This window comes from Microcaecilia unicolor, chromosome 7 (genome assembly GCF_901765095.1).
Source record: "Microcaecilia unicolor chromosome 7, aMicUni1.1, whole genome shotgun sequence".
In the NCBI taxonomy this organism is placed as follows: domain Eukaryota; kingdom Metazoa; phylum Chordata; class Amphibia; order Gymnophiona; family Siphonopidae; genus Microcaecilia; species Microcaecilia unicolor.
In genome coordinates, this window is record NC_044037.1 from 151,394,160 (window position 1) to 151,419,533 (window position 25,374).

Here is a 25,374-nt window from a genome sequence, read left to right on the forward strand (position 1 = left end):
CCCGCTCTACTGGCAAAGCACAGGAGCAACCCCAGGCAGAGATCCAGGAGCTGATCAAGCAACGTCCACACCTGCTGGGAGATAGAGATATACTGAAGGCAGAAGGAGCTAGCTGTCCAGGATCACTGTGTCTTTTCAGTGTTCTTTATCTTCACCTGCTGGTAGGCGGATACAACCCATCAGTTAATGGATTCATCTGCTGCTGATGACAAGGAAATATATATTTTTTCATACTGGAATATAACTGAGGACATCAATGGCAACAAGTGGACGCTGTGAATAGCAGTGTCATGATCAATAAACTGTGCTTATGGGCACTGTGAAAAGCACTGCCATAAATGATTAACTGTGCTAGTTCTTTTTCCGCCCTCCCCCTTCTCTCTCAAATTTTGTTTCCTCTATCTCTTATGTATTTTAGTTTTGTAAAATACATAGATATTTTTGATGTGTGGGATAGCAAGCATTTAATAAACCTGAATCTTGAAACTAGTAAACGCTATGAAATAGAGTGCTACAAACTATAACCCTCGCTTGAGGACACTGTGAAAAGCAATGCTACGGACTTGTTAACTGTGCTTGTGAAAGACGTGAAAAGCAGTGCCATAAGCTATAAAAAATACTTGTCACAAATGCCACAAAAAAAAAAAAAAAATCTGATACAGTAGATAATGGAGGATTACCAAAGCTGAAAACAATGAAAATAGAACAAAAACTCACCCATACTGGACAGAGAAAACGTGAGCTGTATACAGTGCTGTAGCTCTAGAAAAACCAGCAGCATTCTGCAGCACATGATCCCGTGATTTAAATAGAAAGTTTTGGCGCAAAAATGTATGTGTGCACACCAAAAAAATGATAATTTGTGAAAAAAGTGTTATTGAGTGAAAATAGCGTGGATTAACAAGACATCTAAAAAAAAACTCAAACTCAACTTTATATCAGTATCTGTAATAAAAGTGCAGAAAAGTAATAAATAATAAGCAAAGAGGAGCTACTAGTTTCAAATACTTGAACAAAAATAAAAGGAATGAAAGCTTGATGTGTATGGTGTAATATGGAATGAATTCCAAACTGTGGATACTATGCACATCATAAATACTGAATTAAAAAGTGTCTTTTAGTTGATGCAGACTGAATTATATGATAGTGAATGAATAGAACAAAAAAAATCTCTCTATATAAAACACACCTCCAACGTTCTATTGAAGCCTCAAGTTTCCCAACGTTCTAAAAATGAAGTGTAGATCGATGCTCCTCCATGAGTGTATGCCCCGCCCTCACGTCACAACGTGATGACGTGGAGGGTGGAGCACTTACACTCAACGAATCACATCACCCACCCAATCCGTGACGTCAAACACATCGTGAATGCGAACAACCTGCAACAAAGGGAGGACTACCATCGCCCCGCCCTCGCATCACAACGGAGCACTGACACTTGGGAGGAAGCGAGGGAGCAAGCCAGCCTGAACATGGGAGGGAAGGAGGGAGAGAGGGAGCGAGTCAGCCAGCCAGCCAGAACGTCGGAGGGAGGGAGGCAGGCAGCTTGAATGTCGGAAGGAGGGAGCCAGCCAGCCAGCCTGCCTGAACGTGGGAGGGAGGGAGCCAGCTTGAACATGACAGTGGGAGGGAGGGCCACAACCCTGAAAGGTGGAGGGAGGGGGGCCCATGACCCTGAAGCTGGGAGGGGGGGGAGGGAAGACGGGGGGGGGGGGGGGAAGGGCACACTCTCACTTTCTCTCACACACACACTCTCACACAGACAGCCTCATTCTATGTCACACACACACTCGCACATTCACTCTGTCTCTCTCTCTCTTACACACACTCTCTCAAACATACACACTACGATGAAAACCTTGCTAGCGCCCGTTTCATTGGTCTCAGAAACTGGCCTTTTTTTTACTAGTTTATTTATAATGCTCACAGAGAGAATGAGGCTCTGTATTTCTTTAAAACAAAAAGAAGGGGGGTGGGGGTGTTATTTTTCAAAAGAAACAGTATACTCATAGAAAAACCCTACAGCCTATCTCAGAGTTCAATCCTGCCAGTTGCAATATATTCAAAAGATAAAAAAACTTCTGTTCTTCTCTGTTAAGTATTGTTCTTCGCTGTTAAATATTTGAAAGGTATTAATCCGCAAGCGAACCTTTTACATAGATGGGAAGGTGGTAGAACTAGAGGACATGATATGAGATTGAAGGGGAGCAGACTCAAGAAAAATGTCAGGAAGTATTTTTTCATGGAGAGAGTGGTAGATACTTGGAATGCCCTCCCGCGGGAGGTGGTGGAGATGAAAACGGTAGCGGAATTCAAGCATGCGTGGGATAAACATAAAGGAATCCTGTTCAGAAGGAATGGATCCTCAGAAGCTTAGCCGAGATTAGGAGGTGGGGCTGGTGTTTGGGAGGCGGGGTTAGTGCTGGGCAAGATTTCTACGGTCTGTGCCCTGAAAATGGCAGATATAAATCAAAGTAAGGTATACACAAGAAGTAGCACATATGAGTTTATCTTGTTGGGCAGACTAGATGGACTGTGCAGGTCTTTTTCTTCCGTCATCTACTATGTTAAGTAATGTTTCGGTATCACCCTGGCGCCATCTGGTGGTAAAGTGCTTTAAAACAAAAAATTTCAAATCTTCAATAGAGTGATACACCGCCTGCCAGTGTTCAGAGAGCAAAGCAGAATGGGACGTGACGACTGACACAGTTTTTGTGCTCAATGAATCACGTTTTAACCATTTCGGCGAAGATACTTACCTGTAGCAGGTATTCTCTGAGGACAGCAGTCTTCTTATTCTCACAAGTGGGTCGACAGCATCCCGCGTTGCCCGGTTTGGCAAAACTGTCAGATGAAAAATCTAGAGCTTTCAGGAGCACGAACTACCGACGCAGCTATGGCTCTGGTATTATGGGTTGTGACATGACCGTCCAAAGTCAGCCCTGAATGGGCATAAGTGAAGGAAATGAAATCTGATAGCCAATTGGATATGGTGCATTTCCCAATGGTGACCCCCATCCTGCTGGGATAAAAAAGAAACAAAAAGCTGTTTGAAAGGCTTTGTCCGCTCCATATTAAACACCAACGCTCTCTTGCAGTCCAAGGTGTGCAAACTGCTTTCACCATGATGGGCATGAGGTCGTTGAAAGAATGTTGACAAGACAATCAACTGGTTCAGATGGATCTCTGACACCAACTTTGGCAGGAACTTAGGGTGCATGCGGAGGACTAATCTGTTGTGATGAAATTTAGTATAAGGTGCATCTACTACTAAGGCTTGAAGCTCACTGACCCTACAAACTGAAGTAAGAGCCACCAAGAAAACGACCTTCCAGGTCAAGTACTTCAGATGGCAGGAATTCAGTGGCTCAAAAGGAGCTTTCATCAGCTGGTGAGAATGATGTTGAGATCCCATGACACCGGCGAAGGTTTGACTGGGGGCTCTGACAAAAGCAAACCTCTCATGAAGCGAACAACTAAAGGCTGTCCAGAGATAGGATTACCCTCTACACACTGATGATAAGCACTAATTGCACTAAGGTGAACCCTTACGGAGTTGGTCTTCAGACTAGATTCTGGCAAGTGTAGAAGGTATTCAAGCAGGGTCTTTATAGGACAAGAAAGGGGATCTATGGTCTTGCTGTCACACCAGACAGCAAACCACGTCCATTTAAAAGAGTAACACCTCTTCGTGGAATCTTTACTGGAAGCCAGCAAGACCCGGGAGTCACCCAAGGAAGCAAATCTTAGGATCTCAACTTCCAGGCCGCAAGAGCCATAGACTGGAGGTTGGGCTGACGCGACATCTCAATCTGGGTGATGAGGGTCGGAAAACACTCCAATCTCCACGGTTTTTCGGAGGACAATTCCAGAAGATGAGGGAACCATATCTGTCGCAGCCAGTAGGGAGCAATCATAATCATGGTTCTGTGGTCTTGCTTGAGTTTCAACAAAGCCTTTCCCACTAGAGGTATCGGAGGATATGCATACAGAAGGCCTGTCTCCCAATGTAAAAGAAAGGCAACTGACAATAGTTTATCATGGGCCTGAAGCCTGGAACAGAATTGAGGGACCTTGTGATTGATTTCAGTGGCAAAAATATCTACCAAGGGGGTGCCCCCCGCTCGGAAGATCTTGCGGGCTACGCCCATATTTAGAGACCACTCGTGAGGTTGCATTATCCTGCTCAGCCTGTCAGCCAGGTCATTGTTTATGCCTGCCAGATAAGTGGCCTGGATAAACATGCTGTGTTGGCGAGCTGAATGCCACATCTGGACGTCTTCCTGACACAGAGGTTGAGATCTGGTGCCCCCCCTGCTTTTTGGTGTAATACATTGCAACCAGATTGTCTACTGGGATTAAAATAATTTGATGGGACAGCCGATCTCTGAAAGCCTTTAGAGCGTTCCAGATAGCCCGAAGCTCCAGGAGATTAATCTGAAGACTCGTTTCCTGGAGGGACCAAGCTCCTTGAGCGTGAAGCCCATCTACATGAGCTCCCCATCCCAGGAGAAATGCACCAGTCGTCAGTACTTTTTGCGGCTGAGGAATTTGGAATGCGGTATCTGATCAAATACCGATCAGATACCGCATACAGTTTAAGCTTCTCCTACTAACCTACAAATGCACTCGATCTGCAGCCCCACCTTACCTCTCCACCCTCATTTCCCCTTTCGTCCCTACCTGTAACCTCCGCTCTTAAGACAAATCCCTCCTTTCAGTACCCTTCTCCACCACCGCCAACTCCAGGCTCCGCCCTTTCTGCCTCGCCTCACCCCATGCTTGGAACAAACTCCCTGAGCCCATACGCCAGGCCCCCTCCCTACCCATCTTCAAATCATTGCTCAAAGCCCACCTCTTCAATGTCGCCTTTGGCACCTAACCACTACACCTCTACTCAGGAAATCTAGACTACCCCAACGTGACATTTCATCCTTTAGATTGTAAGCTCCTTTGAGAAAGGACCGTCCTTCTTTGTTAATTTGTACAGTGCTGCGTAACCCTAGTAGTGCTCTAGAAATGTTAAGTAGTAGTAGTAGGAAGTCCTACGGTCAAATTGGGTCAAATTGTCCAGCATTGAAGAGAGCGTACAAGCTCTGGGGGACAATTAGATGACATCCTCTAGATCTCCCGTGGCTTGATGCCACTGAGAAGCCAGGGTTCATTGAGCAAATCTCATGTGCAGGTGTGCCATGGGTGTAACATACACTGTGGAAGCCATGTGGCCCAATAATCTCAAGATCTGTCAAGCTATGGCCTAATGCGATGTCCGAACCTTGGACACCAGGGAGACAAGATTGTCCGCCTGTGTCTCTGGGAGGTAGGTTCAAACAGTCCTAGTTTCGAACAGGGCTCCTATGAACTCCAATTGTTGAATAGGATGGAGATGGGACTTGGGGTAGTTTATAAAGAACCCTAGTAACTCTAGCACCCAAATATTCATCCGCATGGACTCCTGAGCACTGTCCACAGAGGTGCTCTTCACCAGCCAATCATCGAAATAAGGGAACACCTGAACTCCCAGTCTGTGTAGCGATGCTGCAACTACCGCTAGACACTTGGTAAAGACTCTGGGAGTTGATGCAAGGCCAAAAGGCAACACATGGTACTGAAAGTGATGTTTTCCCAGCCGAAACCGAAGATTCAGTGCAATGCGCTTAAGTGCAAGGGTCTGAGACCAAAGAAATACATGCAGTTAACCAGAGCGTACACTTAACCGTTGTGATCCAAAAAAGAAGCTTGACATCTGATAAACATATGTACAGTACTGTTATATGTACAGTATACAGTCTCCGTTAACTAACGTTAGGTTTACTTGAAGTAATCAGTCAGACTCCTCTGTACACTCTTGTGTCTGTGAGTTCCATAGACTATGTCTGCCAGACGGTAAAAACTGTCATAGCACTGACATCCAGTGACCTTCAGATAGGCCCGCATGGTGTTGAGACTCTCCAGCGCTCTTGAAAAAGTGACAGGATGTTGTTGAATTTCGTCAGCATGTGCCTTGCTGCTCATTTCATCATCAGCCATTGCCTGCGTGTAGGTGCATATCTCGACATCAGTGCTGTCGTCAGCTGTTTGTCGATCGTAATCAACAGCTACGCAGTGATGAAAACTCCTCTTCAGTAACACCGGCTGGGATGTCAATAGCCTGTTCATCTGACGTGCTTGCAACAGCTGCATCTGTTTTGTCCCTCTCCACATCTTTAACAAAGCTTGCCCACTTGTAGCAGTTCACAATGGTTGCCTGTGTAACATGATTCCAGGCTTCTTTCTGCGTATGTAGGGAATCCAACAGTGATAGATTACGAGCCAGTTCAACAGCACGTTTATCCTTGCCAGTCTGGTCATCCATAACGCTCATCAGACGACGTAGCACAAGAGCCCGATAATGTTGTTTGAAATTGGCTATTATGCCCTGATCCAGAGGTTGGATCAGAGAGGTAGTGTTTGGTGGCAGGAAAACCACCTTGACGTTAGACAGCCTGACATCATCACTGTGTGCAGCACAATTATCACAAAGCAACAAAAACTGACGCTTTTGTGCCCGCATTCTAGTGTCTAACTTCTTTAGCCACTGCTTCTAAATTTCCCCAGTCATTCATGAATTTGCGTTAGCCTCGTATGACACAGGAAGTCGCGTAACATTTTTGAAGCAACAGGGCTGTTTGCTCTTTCCAATGATGAGTGGTTCCAACTTCTCACTCCCATCCATATTGCAGCAAAGGAGGATCGTCAGTCGGTCCTTCGACGTTTTACTTCCTGTAGTTTTAGCTTGTTTGAATGTAAGTGTTCCATCAGGAATCACTCGCCAGTAGAGTCCGTTTTTGTCAGCATTGAAAATGTCATGAGGTGCAAACTCGTTCAAGATGGTAGGAAGAACTGAAACAACCAAATTTTCAACATCAAAGTCATCAGCGTCTTGTTTTTCACCATGCTGTTTCTTGAATTTTATGTTGTTCCTCTCCTTCCATCTTTCCAACCATCCAACAGTGGCTTTGAATTCAGTTAGTCCAAGACTTTAAGCTAGCTGATTAGATTTCTCAGCTTCTCCTGCCCATTTTCGTTTCCGGTGTGGATTTGTATTGTTTTGCCAGTCTTCCAGAAGCTGGTCTTTCTGCTTCAAGATACGTGAAATTTGACTGGGATTGACACCATATTCTTTAGCAACAGATGCTTGACTTTGTTTTCTAATTTTTTAAGAACTTCTATTCGTTCAGCCAGTGTTAGTCTTACAGTTGTACGAAGATGACTCCACTGTACACTCTAACAACATTCTTTCGCTTATTCTGCCTGTGGCATTTAACCAATGAGATTTCATATTTACTACCCCTTTGATGCGCCAATCGGCTTCCATATTCCGTGCGCGCGCTTATGCGGAGTGTTTCCTGCAGAGGAGCGGTCTTAAACCATGCATATAAGCAAATCTTGCACTTATCATTGGTGCACTAAACCGAAGTTTGTCCCCATAGAAATTGATGGCACCAAAAACGGGACCAAAGTATGGCATGCAGTTAAACAGAGCATGCGCTTATCCGACGTGCACTTAAATGGAGTGCACTGTACTTCCAGTGGGCTGGAAGTATCGGGATGTGTGTATATGCATCCTTCAAATACAGAGAGTATAGCCAATCGTTTTCCTGAATCATGGGAAGAAGGGTGCCCAGGGAAATCATCTTGAATATTTCTTGCACTAGGAATTTGTTCAGGGTGAGATAGGGCGAATCCCCTGTCTTTTTCTGTACAAGTATCTGGAATAGAATCCCTGCCCTTTTCCCCTAGTGGAAAGGGTTCGAACACATGTGCCTTGAGAAGGGCAAAGAGTCCCTCTGCAAATACCTGCCTGTGCTGAGAGCAAAAAGAATGGGCTCTTAGTGGACAATGTGGAGGTTTGGAAAGCAAACTGAGTGTGTTACTGAGCTGGACTATTTGTAGAACCCACCAGTCGGATGTTATGAGAGTCCACCTTTGGTGAAAAAACTTTAACCTCCCCCCAATTGGCAAGTCATCCGGGAGGGACATTCTGACCATAGCTATGCTCTGCTGGAGCCAGTCAAAAGCTCGCCCCTTGATTTTGAGGGCAACAGCAAGGGCCTTAGGCATACGCTGTTGATGAGAACAAGCAGCTGGGGTTGGGCTGGCGGGCCGCAGGAATACACCTATGCCTAGAGTAGTAATAGGGAGCACTCTGTGACTTGCCAAAACACCTCCTGGATGAGGAGGCAGTTGCAGAAGATGCCCAGCGAGAAAGAGAAGACATAGCATCAATATGCTTCTTGATTTGGTCAGCGACCTCTTCAACCTTCTCTCCAAAAGGATTATCACCCCAGCAAGGGGCATCTGACAATCTCTGCTGAACAGCATGATACAGGTCAGAAACACGCAGACATGAGAGTCTGCGCATTGCTATACCTTGGGCAGAGATTCTGGATGCCACGTCAAAAGCGGCGTTAAGTGCCCCTGGCCAAGAACTTGCGACAAGCCTTCTGCTGCTTGACCAACTGGTGAAACTGCTTGACGTGCTCCGGAGGGAGCGCATCAACCAAGTCTGACAGCTGCTGCACTGAGTTTCACAAGTACACACTTGTGAAGAGCTGGTTTGACTGGATAAAGGTGAGGAGCATAGAGGCCTGATAAATCTTTCTCCCAAAAGAGACCAGGATCCTAGCTTCTCTGCCTGGAGGAGCCAAGTCACAGTGCCTAGTACTCCTGGCTCTCTTGAGAGCAGAGTCCACTACCAAGTATCCCGTGGATCAGATACTGGGTGTCAATTTTCTTGGGGACCTCAGAGAAAAGGGGACGCCCAGTTCCCAACAAGGAATGCCTTGAGTTCCGCGTGGAGGGGAGCAGTCACTGCCTCCTTGGGAGGGGGGGGGGGGTATAGTCCAGGACCTTGAGCATCTTGGTCCTGGGCTCATCCTCCAATTCAATAGGGAATAGAATGGCCTCTGCCATTTCCTGCACAAAAACCGTGAAAGAGAGGCTCTCAGGTGGAGATACTCTCCTCTCAGGTGGAGGGGAGGGCTCAGAAGGGATCATATAGGACTCGTCAGAGGAAAAATACCTGGGATCCTCTTCTGATTCTCATGAGCACTCCTCCTAGTTGTCGGATAGCACCTCCCTCAGGGATGTCTGAGACCGGGCTTGCCTCGATGCCGAAGAACCATGTCATCGAGAACGGCATCGAGAAACCGGCTCACGTCTCGAGTCCGGCGAAGCTTCCTCCACCGAAGTTGAAGGGGTGCCGGCCTGGGTGGCAGTAGACACTAGGGCTGGAAGTGGCACCAGCATCGGAGGCCACACTGCAAGCCAGGTGGGGCTGCAGCGGGAAGTATGGCAGGTGCAAGCACCCCAGATACAGATGCACATCGCTGCATGAGGCTGTCCAAAAGTTCAGGGAGCAAGGCTTGGATTCACTCATCAAGGGCCATCAGGAAAGGCTGTGGGGCCTGCTGGGGCACAGGCTGCAGAACCACGGAGCTGGTGCAGGAGCAGGATCTCGGCTGCTAGGAGATGTATGCATCGGCACCTCCTGGATGGAGGGGGTGCAGTCCTCCTGGCGTCAACACTTCTCGGAGACCCGGAAGCAAGTGTCAGTGGAAATCGGTGACGGTGCTTCTTGACATCGAATCGTCCTGTTGTCTCGGGGTTGGGTCCAACGATGGACGGTCCGGGGGGGGGGGGGGGCTGCATAACAGGAGGCCTCAAGGCAGGTGGAGACCCACTCAATGCTTCACTGCTCCCAGTGTCTCGAAGCAGCCATCCCTATCGTGACTCCTGATGCCAGTGCAACACTCGTAACACCGATGTTGAAGAACCAGACCAGGTTCCAAAAATCTTCTTATGTTGAGCCTACCAGGAAACCTGGGTCCTCTTCTTCATATGACGACAAAGGGCACAGTTGACAGGGCTATGGTTGGGCCCAAAGCACTGAAGATACCAAGAACTGGTGTCTTTTCCAGAGATGGTTCGGATGCACCAGGTACAACGCTTGAAGCCACTGGGAGTCTTCGTGGACATGGAAGAAAAATGGCTTTGGCAAAATTAAAAGTTGAAAATGAAAGGAAACTTAGACGCGGGGCAAAACTAGAAAATAAAGGGAAAAAAATTAATATATATTTTTAAACACAATGAAAAAGAAAAAGAAGAGGAAAGCAAGCAGGTATGAAAGACACTTCAAAAAAATTGCTCTACCTGGTGTGTGAGAAACAAGCAGAAAAAAAGACAGCTGCATCTCACTCGGAAAAAACTGAAGCGGCATGTTCAAGCGGTGGGTGGGAAGGCACTTGCACACCCGCGCTGGTGTGTGGCTCGCGCTCCTGAAAGCTCTAGATTTTTCCTCTGGTGATTTTGCCGACAGAACGACGCGGGATGGCATCTACTCACTTGTGACAAGCAAGTCTGCTTGTCCTTGGAGAATCTTTGTTTTGCCAATGTATAGTTTGTTGGATGGGCAAACTATAGTACGGATGATAAACAGAGGTAAAATCTGAATGCTGCTTGAGAATAAACTTCTTTTTAGTCTGTGGATCTATGAAATGTGTTATCTGCAAACAGAGAGCAGAGGCCACATGAGTAGTGTCCAGATGGTTCAACAGGAGACAATGTAAACTCAGATAATGTGGATGGAACCAAGATCTAATGAAGGCTCTTATTCTTAGTTTGTAAAAAAAAAATAATAATAATTTTTATCTTTAAGACACGGATGGCTTTTGAGGATAGGCCAGAACTTCTTGATTACTTTTTTTATGTAATTGGACAAATGAGAAAACCGTGGTGTGCAGAAGACAAGGTCAGGTGGTGTTCTTGCTGGTCCTGTTGCTAATAAGGATGTACAATCGATCAATAAAGACTTTTGGTATCCATCTCTAATGGATCTGTCAGGGTATCCTCTGTTCTTGAACCTTTGTTACATGGTGACTGCCTGTACTTTGAACGCTTCAAGATCTGTACACAAACATCTCAGACATAAAAACTGCAAGTATGGTAGATTGTGTTTGAGCACTCTCTGATGGAACTGTCAAAAAAAAGGTATGCATTCTAATCCATGGGTTTTCTATATATGGTGGTGACAAAAGGAGTATCGTGTCTTGTGAATAAGGATGTCCAAGCATGGAATGGTTTTGAGATCATACTGCATTTGAAATCTCAAATGGGGGTCTCTGGAGTTGAGCCATGCAAAATATTCTTTCAAGTGTGACACTGATCCTTTCCATATAATATCATTGATATAGGTTTGTAAAAACTGAACTTATTGATAAATGGATGGCCCTTGAGATGGGTGTCTTCGAAGTGGGTGATATAGAGGTCTGCCAGGTCTGGTGACATTAAAGCACCCATGACTGTGCCTTTTATTGCATAAGGCGAGACCAGAGCAGGCTCTTTTACAGGAGCTGACTCAGGTGAGGGCAGAGCTGGGGAGGCTGTAGATTAACAAAATAGACTTTCTATGGAGGCACTTTAAGCAAAAAAAAAATTTTTGAATATGGAAATAAATCAGGCACAATGATTGTGTGACACCTACATGAGTGAAGGATGGTCCAAACCATCCAAAAGGGAAAATGGGATGTACTTTATTAAATAGATGCTGAAACCAAAGAGGAGTTTTACAGAAAATTGTGTACTGGAGAAGAGGGTGTGGCAGGGGAGGATATCTAGCATTATCTAGATCAAATCCAGATGCCAACTTTGCTTAATTAGGCAAAGGAAGTGCTGGAGGCCTCAATATCATTATTGGATATCGACTGGGCAGTTAAACAATTGAAAAGCAGAAAGGCCAAAAATTTTATAAACTTTTTGGTGCGGATGTGGTTTATTATGTACAGTGAGTAACAGATTCCTGATGGGAAATCAAGTACCACTTAGTATGAAAGAAGCGGGTATTTCTGTGTTGTTGAAACCTGGAAAGGACCCTTCAGCGTGTGGGTCTTATCGACCTATTTCGCTTTAGGTCCTGCATAAGGTGGGAGTGGGTGACCGATTTTGCACATGGATCCAAAAGCTTTATGACTGGCCTCAGGCTTATTAAAATAAATGGGAGTTACACAGGTTAATTTCCTACTATTTTAATAAGCCTGAGGCCAATAATAAAGCTTTTGGATCCATGTGCAAAATCGGTCACCCACTCCCACCTTATGCAGGACCTGCCACAGGGAAAGTCCAGCTCACCCGATCAAAAGCCTTTTCCTTATCTATCATTAGCAAACCTATCTTTGATCAGGTCTGTCGAACTTCCCAGATAATATTTAATGTTCACTTGTCTATTAGATTGTAAGCTCTTTGAGCAGGGACTGTCTCTCTTTGTTAAATTGTACAGCGCTGCGTAATCCTAGTAGCGCTCTAGAAATGTTAAGTAGTAGTAGTAGTAGTAAGTAGTATTGTACACCTAATATCCGCCACCTGGCACTTAGGAACAAAGCCAGATTGATCAGTGTGTATTAAACCCAGTAAAACCTGTGGAAAGTGCTGAGCCAAACTTTTTGCAATCAGTTTTACATCAATATTCTATAGCGAAATAGGTCGATAAGACCCACACGCTGAAGGGTCCTTTCCAGGTTTCAACAACACAGAAATACCTGCTTCTTTCATACTAAGTAACATAGGCATAACAGGGAATGTTTGAAAATGGTTTACAGGATTTTTGGTATCAAGATCTTAATCAGTATAGTTGGAGGGTGAATTATCAACAAAATGATATGCAACATTTTTATTGAGTATTTTGAGAAACGCGGAGGGGCATAATCGAATGGGGGCGCCCATCTATAGGGACGGTCCCGTAAAGAAGCGTACACGACTGTATTATCGAAACAAGATGGGCGGCCATCTTTCGTTTCGATAAAACGGTTGGGGACGCCCAAATCTCAACATTTGGGCTGCCCTTAGAGATGGCCGACATTGGTTTTCGCCTATAATTTAAACTAAGGCGGCCAAATCCAAGCCATTTGGTCGTGGGAGGACACCAACCAGGCACCCTAGGGGGCACTGCAGCGGACTTCACAAATTGCTCCCAGGTGCATAGTTCCTTTACCTTGGGTGCTGAGCCCCCCAACCCCCCCCCCCCCCAAAACCCACTACCCACAACTGTACAACACTACCACAGCCCTTAAAGGGTAACGGGGGGCACACCTAGATGTGGGTACTGTGGGTTTCGGGTGGGTTTTGGAGGACTCCCATTTACCACCACAAGTGTAACAGGTAGTGGCGGGATGGGCCTGGGTCCGCCTGCCTGAAGTGCACTGCAGTACCCACTAAAAACCTCTCCAGGGACCTGCATAGTGCTGTGATGGAGCTGGATATGACATTTGAGGCTGGCAAAAAAATGTTTTTTTAATTTTATTTTGGGTGGGAGGGGGTTGGTGACCACTGGGGGAGAAAGGGGAGGTGATCCCCGATTCCCTCCAGTGGTCATCTGGTCAGTTCAGGCACCTTTTCAAGGCTTGGTTGTGAACAAAAAGGGACCAAGCAAAGTCGGCCAAATGCTTGTCAGGGCCGCCCTTCTTTTTTCCATTATTGGCCGAGGACGCCTATCTCTTAACCACGCCCCTGTCCCGCCTTCGGTACACTGCCGACATGCCCTCTTGAACTTTGGCCGTCCCTGCGATGGAAAGCAGTTGAAGCCAGCCAAAATCAGCTTTCGATTATGCCGATTTGGGCGCCCTTAGGAGAAGGCCGCCCATCTCCCAATTTGTGTCGGAAGATGGCCGCCCTTCTCCTTCGAACATAAGCTGGATAGGCATAACAGGGAATGTTTGGAAATGGTTCCAAGGATTTTTGGTAACAAGATCTTAAGTAGTAAAGTTGGAAGGTGAATTATCAACAAAATGATATGAGACATGTGAGGTCCTGCAGGGGTTCCCCCGTTCTGTTTAATGTCCTTATGGCATCATTAGGTTATCAATTAGAAGCTGCGGACTATAAAGCCTATATATATATGCAGATGATATCAATAGATTCAGATACTGTAAAGGTAATGAATGTATGAAAATTGGACCAAACTTAATAGTGAGAAAACTAAATTCCTTCTGCTTGACAATAAAGACATTTCAATAAAGCCATCTTCTTTGATACTGAATGGTCTAACCTATAAATTAGAAAAGTCTTTGAAAATCTTAGGGGTCAACAGTCTGGTTAAAAAATGTTTTTGGTTGATGAACTTAAGAATGTAAGGTAAAGTATTTTTGAATCACTCATTTCAACTGTTAAAGCAAGCATTAATTCTTACAAAACTTGATTACTGTATTATTATATATCTTGGTTGCACAAAATATTTAATGAGATGGCTCGGAATGATTCAGAACACTGCAATTCGTCTTATATGTGGTTTGAACAAATTTGACAGAGTTTCTATATGTTATGAAAGGCTCTATTGGTTGCCGATAGAAGCCAGAGTTTTCTATAAGATTTGTTGCATGGTTTATAAGATATTGGTAGCAAGTTATATATTTTTCCTTATTAACACACATTCTTCAAAGTATGATATCCGCAATAGCGTAAACATACCTGCCTCTTCTTTTAAATAATGTTGTTTTAAGAAATATTTTACAGTCTTATTCTCTTACCAGTCATCTCAAATTTGGAATTCCTTACCTACTTTGGTGAAAAATACAATCAAATTATTTGACTTTTCATAAAATGTTGAAGACACATTTATTTAGAAGGTATGTACTTTCTAATTAGACATTTTTTTCTTTTTATACTGCAATCCATTCCAAACCTATTTTAAGGTGTTTGAGGGGGAATATAACATTGATATAACATAACATAATAAGACAGAGTTAATGAATGACAGGTTGGAGGAGTTACGTAAAACAGATTTTCACATTTAAATGGGCTAGAATGAGGATCCGTTATTTGGGGTGCAAATTACCAGAGATTTAACAATATTATATGAAAAGAACTATACTAAAATATTACAACAAATCAAAACAGATTTGGGTGAATGGAAGGGAAATTAGCTCTCATGGTAGGGATGCAGTAATTACAATGAATATAATGCCCTGGTTGTTGTTTCTATTTCAAACTCTGCATTTATATGTACCATTGCGGGAGGGGCGAAATAAATAATCTCTAAAGATATAAACCAAACCTCAACCCATACATATACGCAGACGACGTAACAATCTACATCCCATTTAAACAAGATTTAAAGGAAATTTCCAATGACATCAACCAAAGCCTACAAATCATGCACACATGGGCGGATGCTTTTCCACTGAAACTTAATGCAGAACAAGCCCAATGCCTAATACTCACCTCTCAACATAACACGAACAAATTCACCACCATTAACACACCAAAATTGAATCTTCCAATTTCAGACACCCTAAAAATTCTTGGAGTTACCATTGACCGACACCTAACACTTGAGAATCACGCGAAAAACACTACCAAGAAGATGTTCCACTCACTGTGGAAACTAAAAAGAGTAAGACCTTTCTTCCCAAGAACCGTCTTCCGCAACCTGGTACAATCAATGTTTCCTACCTAAGCACACAATTCTGGAACACGCTGCCACGCAACCTAAAAATGCTCTATGAACTAACTAACTTCCGCAAACTACTGAAGACCCATCTCTTTAACAAGGCATACCACAAAAACCAACAAATATGAACCCCAATACAACTATCCAGAAATGCCTTACAATATTAGCTTGTTAAACTACTAGTTTGTTTCATCATTATCATGTTCGCGTGATAAACTACTATTATGTTTTTTCATTATCATGTTACCCAAGATCCTTCTATAATACTAATTGTATATCTTCTTACATGCTTCCACTATTCACGATGATTGTAAGCCACATTGAGCCTGCAAAGAGGTGGGAAAATGTGGGAAACAAATGCAATAAATAAATAAATAAAATATTAATATGTATATTTGGGGAGGTAGACCACCTAGATTAGCTAAGAGACATATTTTCAAAGCACTCAGACTTACAAAGTTACATAAGGGCTCATTTTCAAAGCACTTAGACTTACAAAGTTCCACAGGTTAATAAAAGTCTAAGTGAATTGAAAATACGTCTCATAGTAACTTTGGGGGAGATGGGACTTGGGCAGTAGTGTGAGCGTGTTTCAGGAGAGTTGGGCAGGTATCAACCTTTGCTCCAATCCATTATGAATCTTTATTTGTGTCAGGGAGAACGGTAGGGGTGTTTTCCCGGTGGGAGAAAGGGAGATTAATACGTTTTTGGGTATAGGGGAAGTAAGCCCTTTAAGTGAACTTCTTGAGTCTTAGTTACCTGCGAGTGACCTGTTCCTTATCCACAGGTCAAGAACTTCATAATTGCTTAAATTTCAAATATTGATAATTTCTCAAAATTGGTTGCGAGACGATCCCGAAGACAAGGACATCTTGAAAATTTGTGGGTGGCATTGGGGAAATTAAAGGGCCCAATATCCATCTTATATAAGTTTCTAACTGGGAAGGAATTCCAGAAATATGGTGGCCCTGATTGAAAATACAAATTTTCAGGAAAGCCGTAACTCAGCTGCTGGAGAAAGCTTTGGATGTCCATTCCCCTATGAGCCAACATTTTGTTTATTGGGACTAGGCATAGGAGCCAACTTTCCAAAATTATTGGGGGTGCTAAGCCCAATGAAAATAACCCATCCCTGGACACATACATGGAACTTTCTCAATATTGGGGGTGCTCAAGCACTCACAGTACCCACAGAGTCGGCTCCAATGGGACTAGGTAATAGAAGAGGGCATAAATGGCAAACAAGACTTAAAAGAATGTGCTTGGTTATGGCTGTGTGAAATTGCAGCAAAACGGAAACAGTTAATGTGGTCCATAGTGTGGGACTGAATACTTAGATTGAAGGTGGTCCAGGATTTGGAACAATTAATAGGTCATCATCATAGGAGTTTTGATCCCACTTAGAAGGAATGGACTCATTTGTCTGCATTGGTGGCATTATCATAGGATTTGGGCTGTATTTAGAAAGGGGGGTGGGAGTTATTCTTTCTTCTGAAGCTGTCATTCATTGAAGAACCAACATGGATGTTCTGAGTTGTGAATTGTTGGACTTTATGGATGGGGGTGAGGGGAAACAGGAGGAAGGACAGGGTTTTAGAGCTCCTTTTACTAAGCGGCAGTAAGCCCAACATGGGCTTACCGCTTGCTATAACGGAACTACCACTGGGCTACCATAGCAGCCCGGCGGTACTTCCCACGCCTACTGCATCATTTCCGGCGCTACAAAGGACTGTAACCGGTGGCAATCAGGCAGTGCCTCGCGCTGCCCAGTTAGCACAGGAGCCCTTCCCCCCCCCCCCCCCCCCCCCCTGAAATGGCCACGTGGCAAGTGCTTTACTTGCTGCCTGGCCATTTCCTGCAGGAAAGCAAGACCTTCCCTTTTACCAGCTGTGGTAAAAGGGGGCTGCGGCGCACATGTAAAACACGCGCTGATGCCTGCGCTGGCCCCATTTTGCCACAGCTTGGTAAAAGGTCCCCTTAGTATCTTTAGGGAGGGGGAGGTTTACTTTGTGACCATTTGTTTCATTTTTCATGAGTTATTTTTTCTGTTTTGTATTGAAAATGTTCTTGAATAAAAATAAAGTAAAAAAAAAAAAAAAGTAACAGGACAAAGGTGGACCCTCCCTAAGTTGGTTTCCCAAGATATGCAATGTACTCAAATAGTTTTTATGTAGAGTATTATAGGAATTTTGGAGAGGAGCAGCTGCCTAGCAGTTGCATCAGCAAGTTAAGAACAAGGGAAAGAAGGGTACAAATCTTGCTTTTCCCACTGAAGCTCACTGTGACTTGGGGGGCATGTCACTTCACTCTCCTTTACCTCAGTTACAAACTTCGATTGTAAATCCACTTGGGCAGGGAAATAATTGTGTATCCCTTATAGTTCGCCTTGAGCTTGGATTCTGGTAAGGCAAATAATGTAAAATCCAAATCCATTTTTGCATTCACACCAAATGGCAACTCTCCTTCATTTGAAAGTGCATCATGACCTGGCAGATTCATGCTTTGAACCGGCCAAAGCCTGAGACACTTCTTCAGACAGTCCAAAGCTACCTCTCAATATCCAGGCTATGAGTGCTAGACTCAGTATTGAGATAAAACAGTGAAACTTGCTTCCAAGTTAGGCTTGGAGAAGATTATGTCCGCCTTCAAGTGCTGGCTACAAGCAGCACAGGAGGATATGCATCTAGGAGACTAGCTCCCCAGTAATAGAACGAAGACCTTCTGATTTCCTTTTGTAGGAGAAAACTAGTACCTCCCTGTTTACAAACACTGCAAACAGATTGACCTTGGGTAGTCTCCACACAAGATTTTCTTTTTACCATATCTGACTCAAGGATGACTTTTTTTCTTGGGGGGGGGGGGGGGGGGGAGTTAAATTGTTTCTTTTCCTGCTACGTATGTGGTATTTTAGGGATGTTCTGTCAAGATAGCACATTCCCACACCATGAATACTGCCCAACACAATATGGAAACCCATCCCTTTCTGCATGTACAAGCAGTTTAAAACTACCTTATTGCCTGTCTGAACCTAGGCACTTGCTTCAAGCATACACACCAAGCATGATTCAGCAGTGTCAAAACTAAGGGCATGTGTGGACTTCAGACAGAAATAGTAAAAACGACAAAGAAAACTTCAAAAATGCCAAGAAAACCTAACCAATGAGACTAAGGGCCTGTTATATGTTTCCTATAGAAAACAGAAAGGGAGAAAAACATTGTTGAATCAAGCCCTAAGAGGGCTAAACCAGATTAAACCTGACAAGAAAAACTTACTCTGAGTGCCTAAAGGAAAGAGAGGTCTAGAAAGCACTGACGATTAAAAAGGTGTTAGCAGCCTTGGAGGGCATTGTCTTCCATCTCTGAAGGGACAAAAATTAAAGTGAAGGGCATCAGATCCAGATCCTAGAAAGGTTTGGAAGAGTTATCTGACTTAACACGATATGAATGATGTTATTCTTCTGTGCAGCTCACTGGACCAGCTTGTCATCAGAAAACAGCACTATAACTGACTTTTGATCTGTTAAGTTTTAATATTATAAATAATCTTGTAGAAAATATTTAGAATTGTTGTACATTTAAAAAAATGCTATGTATACAGTACCTTTAACGTTCTAGTTGGAGCCCAGCCAGTTCCATCAATTGAATGTTCTCTTAATAAACTGAAACAGACATACAAACATGTGTTAACTGAGTACTCATTATAGAGGATGGGAAACTACTTCAGAAGGCTGATTCAATGAACATACTGGGTATGAGAAAACATCTGAATATTAATAACATAATACAGCTCAAGCAACAGAAAATCTCAAAACAATGTTATTAAAAACAAAACCATAACCCTACTCCATAGTAAACAGCTAATAATTATCCAATAACAAACAGAAAGGCGTAAACTAAGTGATTCATGAACCTGTGAGAAAATGAGGCTTGTTTTGTGGAATATCAGAAAAATTTACCTCCTGCCAAACGGATAAGGGCAGGGAATTCCAGAATATCAGGTGTACAATAAAATCACAAGCCTGAGTTTCTTCAAGTTGAAAGCGAAGATACTCACCTGTAGAAGGTGAACATAAGAGTTACCATATTGAGACAAACCAAAGATCCATCAAGCCCAGTATCCCGTTTCCAACAGTGGCCGATCAGGTCACAAGTACCTGGCGAGATCCCAAAAGATTAAAACAGATTTTATGCTGCTTATCCTAGAAATAGGCAGTGCATTTTCACAATTGCATAAGGCTTGTACCCTTGAAAATGCCTGGAAGGCATTACAAGAGGTGGGCCTAGAAACATCATTGCAACCTACTACTACTACTACTGTGGTCACACCACTCCTCAAAAAAACATCACTTGACCCTACCTGTCCCTCCAACTACCGCCCCATTTCCCTCCTACCCTTCCTCTCCAAGATACTTGAATGCGCCATTCACAGCCGCTGCATTGATTTTCTCTCCACTCATGCCATCCTCGATCCGCTTTAATCCGGCTTTCGCCCCCTACACTCGACAGAAACGGCACTAAGGTCTGCAATGACCTGTTCCTCACCAAATCCAAAGGTCACTACTCCATCCTCATCCTCCTCGACCTATCCGCCGCTTTTGACACTGTCAATCACAACCTACTTCTTGACACACTGTCCTCCTTTGGGTTCCAGGGCTCTGTCCTCTCCTGGTTCTCCTCTTCACTCTCCCATTGTACCTTAAGAGTACACTCTCATGGTTCATCCTCCTCCCCTATCCCGCTCTCTGTTGGGAGTTCCTCAGGGATCTGTCCTTGGGCCCCTTCTTTTTTCAATCTACACCTCTTCCTTAGGCTCCCTGATCTCTTCTCATGGTTTCCACTATCATCTTTATGCTGACGACACCCAGCTTTATCTCTCCACACCAGAAATCACTGCGGAAACCCAGGCCAAGGTATCGGCCTGCTTATCCGACATTGCTGCCTGGATGTCCAACCGCCACCTGAAACTGAACATGGCCAAGACTGAACTTATTGTTTTCCCACCCAAACCCACTTCTCCTTTCCCTTCAATCTCTATCTCAGTTGATAACACCCTCATCGTCCCCGTCTCATCTGCCCGCAACCACGGAGTCATCTTCGACTCCTCCCTCTCCTTCTCTGCGCATATCCAGCAGATAGCCAAGACCTGTCGCTTCTTCCTCTATAACATTAGCAAAATTCGCCCCTTCCTCTCCGAGCACACCACCCAAACTCTCATCCACTCTCTCATTACCTCTCGCCTTGACTACTGCAACCTACTCCTCACCGGCCTCCCACTTAGCCATCTATCCCCCCTTCAGTCCATTCAGAACTCTGCCGCACGTCTTATCTTCCGCCTTAACCGATACACTCATATCACCCCTCTCCTCAAGTCACTTCACTGGCTTCCGATCAGATACCGCATACAGTTCAAGCTTCTCCTACTCACCTACAAATGCACTCGATCTGCAGCCCCTCCTTACCTCTCTACCCTCATCTCCCCTTATGTCCCTACCCGTAACCTCTGCTCTCAAGACAAATCCCTCCTTTCAGTACCCTTCTCCACCACCGCCAACTCTAGGCTTCGCCCTTTCTGCCTCGCCTCACCCCATGCTTGGAACAAACTCCCTGAGCCCATACGCCGGGCCCCCTCCCTGCCCATCTTCAAATCATTGCTCAAAGCCCACCTCTTCAATGTCGCCTTCGGCACCTAATCACTACACCTCTTCTCAGGAAATCTCAACTACCCCAACTTGACATTTCGTCCTTTAGATTGTAAGCTCTTCTGAGCAGGGACCGTCCTTATTCATTAATTTGTACAGCGCTGCGTAACCCTAGTAGCGCTCTAGAAATGTTAAGTAGTAGTAGTAGTACTACTATTTAGCATTTCTATAGCGCTACAAAGCGTACGCAGCACTGCACAAACATAGAAGAAAGACAGTCCTTGCTCAAAGAGCTTACAATCTAGTAGACAAAAAATAAAGCAAACATATCAATTAATGTGTAGAGGAAAGAGGAGAGGAGGGAAGGTGGAGGCGAGTGGATACAAGTGGTTACCTCCTGCTGTTTGAGAGATGTTGAAAGAGGGTGAGACTGAGTGTAGTTCTAGAATTGTTCTGGGACTTGAAGTTCTCTGTAATATTTATGTTGGATGCAATAATTTTATGTGAGAAATTCTGATGTGAATGCTAAAGGCATGTATGCAAATGGGAGGGGGTTATATTGGCATTTGTGTTGGGTTGAGTTCTTTGACTGGGTGACCAAAGAACTGGATGAAGGACATGCGCTAAATGTAATCTACTTGGATTTCAGCAAAGCCTTTGATACGGTCCCCCACAGAAGATTTGTGAATAAGCTAAAAGGGCTGAACTTAGGACTGAAAGTGGTGAACTGGATAGGAAACTGGTTGACTGACAGGTGGCAGAGGGTGGTGGTAAATGGAATCCACTCGGAGGAAAGGAAGGTGAGCAGTGGAGTTCTTCAGGGGTCAGCGCTGGGGCCTATTCTGTTTAATATATTTGTGGGAGATATTTGAATATGAAAGATTGATTAGGATGAATGAATCACGAGTTGGACAAGGGGAAAGTGAGCACGAGCACGCCATAACCCAAAGGGAAGTATGAACGGAGGATGTCATATTTAATCGAATTCTCTCTAGCGCTTACTATACTTCATCTCCTAGGGCTGAACCATATATAATCAGTGTCCCATGTACAGTGGGTGTTCAGTTTACTTGATACGCAGCCAGGGTATGAACGTGGGTATCTTTATTGACTCAGTCATATATACTATATTGTAACACTTATGTGTGAATATATGCTTGAATTAGATGTTTAAAATTTCTAAGAAAAAACTTGTCAATATTGAGTGAGGTCCAGGTTGACTTAGCTTTATGTACAAACACTATATAAGGAGGTGGAACATTTAATGTGCTATGATGGTTCCCTTGTGACACTACCGCATATTCCTTTTGGGATATAATGGTTGGAATGGGTATGGACTGAGCACATTAATACAAAATTCACTTTATGGATCTCTGTATGGAGATGGTAATTGAGAATTATTCATTTTAATTCTGAGATTTAGTAGTGAGTATTACTTAGACTCAAGAAGGATATTAGTTTGTTCTTCCGGTTGTTTAGTCAGTTAAAATGTAATGCCAAGAAGTGTAGAATGATGAACTTGGGATGCAGAAACCCGAAAGAGATAGGAGGGGAGAGATTAGTAAGCTCAATTCAGGTGAAAGACCTTGGGGTGTTGGTGTCCGAGGATATGAAGGTGAAGAAACAATGTGACAAGGTGTTGGCCGTGGCCAGAAGGATGCTAAGCTGCATAGAGAGGGGTATAGCTAGCAGAAGAAAGGAGGTGTTGATGCCCCACTACAAGTCATTGGTGAGGCCCCACTTGGAGTATTGTGTTCAGTTTTGGAGGTCGTATCTAGCTAAGGATGAAAAAGACTGGAAGTGGTGCAAAGAAAAGCTATGAAAATGGTATGGGATTTACGTTGCAAACCGTACGAGGAGAGACTTGCCACCTGAACATGTATACTTTGGAGGAGAGGAGAAACAGGGGTGACATGATACAGACGTTCAAATATTTGAAAGGTATTAACCCGCAAACAAACATTTTCTGGAGACGGGAAAGTGGCAGAACTAGAGGACATGAATTGAGGTTGAAGGGGGGCAGACTCAGGAGTAATGTCAGGAAGTATTTTTTCATGGAGAGGGTGGTTGATACATGGAATGCCCTCCCGCAGGAGGTGGTGATGAAAACGGTAATGGAATTCAAACATGTGTGGGATAAACACAAAGGAATCCTGTTTAGACGGAATGGATCCACGGAATCTTAGCGGAGATTGGGTGGCAACACTATTAATTGGAAAGCAAAACTGGTGCTGGGCAGACTTCTACGTTCTACGCCCTGATCGTGACTAAATAGATAGGGATGGGCTTGAGTGGAAATTTTAAGGGGCTTCAACGTTAACTTCAGAACTTTTAGTACAAGAAGCGTGCTGGGCAGACTTATATGGTCTATGCCCTGAGAATGGCAAGGACAAATCAAACTCGGTTATACACATAAAGTATCACATATCATTTAAAATGAGTTTATCTTCTTGGGCAGACTGGATGGACCGTACAGGTCTTTATCTGCTGTCACTCACTATGTTACTAAGTGGAATGGTAAAGGGGAGTTGGATGGGTTTGTCATTTGGTGTGTATGAGACTGGAATTCCAAATTTAGATTAAACTCCTTTTGCAGGTGTGGAATGGTTCAAGTGATTTTGGGGTTAGGGAAGACATATTCCTATGCTTTTATAGCTGGTATTTATAATAAGCAAGAGATTTAGTCATCCATTGATGAATCAACTCATTTATAGTCAGTGATTGTTGCTTATGGGTGATATTGTGGGTTACCCCAAATTGATTTCACAATACTCTCAGCTGAAGTTTCAGGTGGAGAATTTTGCAGTCCCTAGCATTTTGTTTTACATAACTGACATAACTTATGGTCTCTCCCTCAGAGAACTGCTTCACCAGCCTCCCAATAGATTACAAAGTTAGTCTCATAGTTTGAATTATGAATCTTATAATTCTTTCAGCACTCCAAGAATCACTACCACAATTTAGAATCCTTATAGGGGGACAATACTGTGATCATTTTAATTAAAATCTGTATATCTCTGATAGTCGTGGGCAGCTCCCAGTCAACCCACCATTTAAGTTTCAAGTTTATTAATAACTTGCTATCCCTCCTATTGGGAAATATCAACTAAGCAGCTTACAGGCTAATAAAGAGAAGAGAAATGAGAGAAACAACAGAGACAACGCAGAGAGACGGGGAAAACTACAATGTTCATGAAAGGAAAGAAGGGTAGGGATGCACAATAGGAGGAGGAGTGTTCTCAGAGCCAAGTGATGTACAAGGCAGCAGAGGTCAGTGGAACACCTCCGAGAATAGATACGTTTTGAGTTCTGATTTAAACCGTTCCAAGGAGGTGTGCGATCCAAGATGTTCCTGAAGCTGATTCCAGAGCTCTAGGACTTGCACAGAAAAGACAGAATTTCTAATTTTAAAGTGACCAATTTCTTGATAGGAAGGGACAATCAAGCGATGCTGAGTGGAAGTGGAGATAATAGAGACAATAGACAGGCAAGAAATGAGGGATCTCCAGTGGAGCGTATCTCGAAGACTATCAGTAAAATTTTATAAAGAATGCAGTAAGAAAAAGGAAGTCAGTGAGAAGCATGTAGTAGTGGTGTAACATGGTCGTATTTGCAAGCACCATGGACAAGTTCATTTGCAGTGTTCTAAATCAGCTGCAATCGGTGAAGATTCTTCAGTGTAAGTGATTTATAGAGGGAATTACAGTAATCAAGTTGGCTAAGGATAAGAGAATGTACCAAGACATTGAGGGCAGATGGGTGTAAGAGCGGTCGAATAGAGCAAATGAGACTTAATTTATAAAACGAGCGAGAGATGAAAGACTAGATGCATGTGGTAGGAAAGTTTATTATCCAGTATAACTCCAAAAATTTGTGTACTAGATACTAAAGGGACAGGGGTGTGACAGAGCAGCAATGGAGAGCTAAGGGGAATCTTTTTCACCAGTGAAAAAAGAAGGTTGCATTTCTTAGGGTTCAAAGCCAATTTATTGGACCACAGCAAATCAGTAAGCTGCTTAAGCTTAGATTTGAGGACAGAAATTTCCTCTTAAGTACGTCGGATCAAAGGTATAGAGAAATTGTATATCGTCTGAATAGACGTACGCAGTGAACGCTAGGAAGTCTATCAAAGAAAGAAATGGTGCTAAGACGACATTAAACAAGAGAGGGCCAAAATACAACTCTGCAGCACACCAGAGGGAGAGAAAAAGGGGGAGAGTCAGAGTGGGTGGTCCGTACTATATAGGTACATTA

General features: G+C 43.8%; 1 protein-coding gene across 1 annotated transcript in view; it reads right to left on the minus strand.

The window, feature by feature from the left end:
• The window catches only part of UBE2F (ubiquitin conjugating enzyme E2 F (putative)), a 441,864-nt gene that overhangs the window by 172,658 nt on the left and 243,832 nt on the right, over positions 1-25,374 (minus strand). Inside the window, exon 7 of the mRNA XM_030209070.1 lies at positions 19,083-19,150. Within this exon, the coding sequence (XP_030064930.1) occupies positions 19,083-19,150 (68 nt within the window). The remainder of the gene's footprint in view (positions 1-19,082; positions 19,151-25,374) is intronic.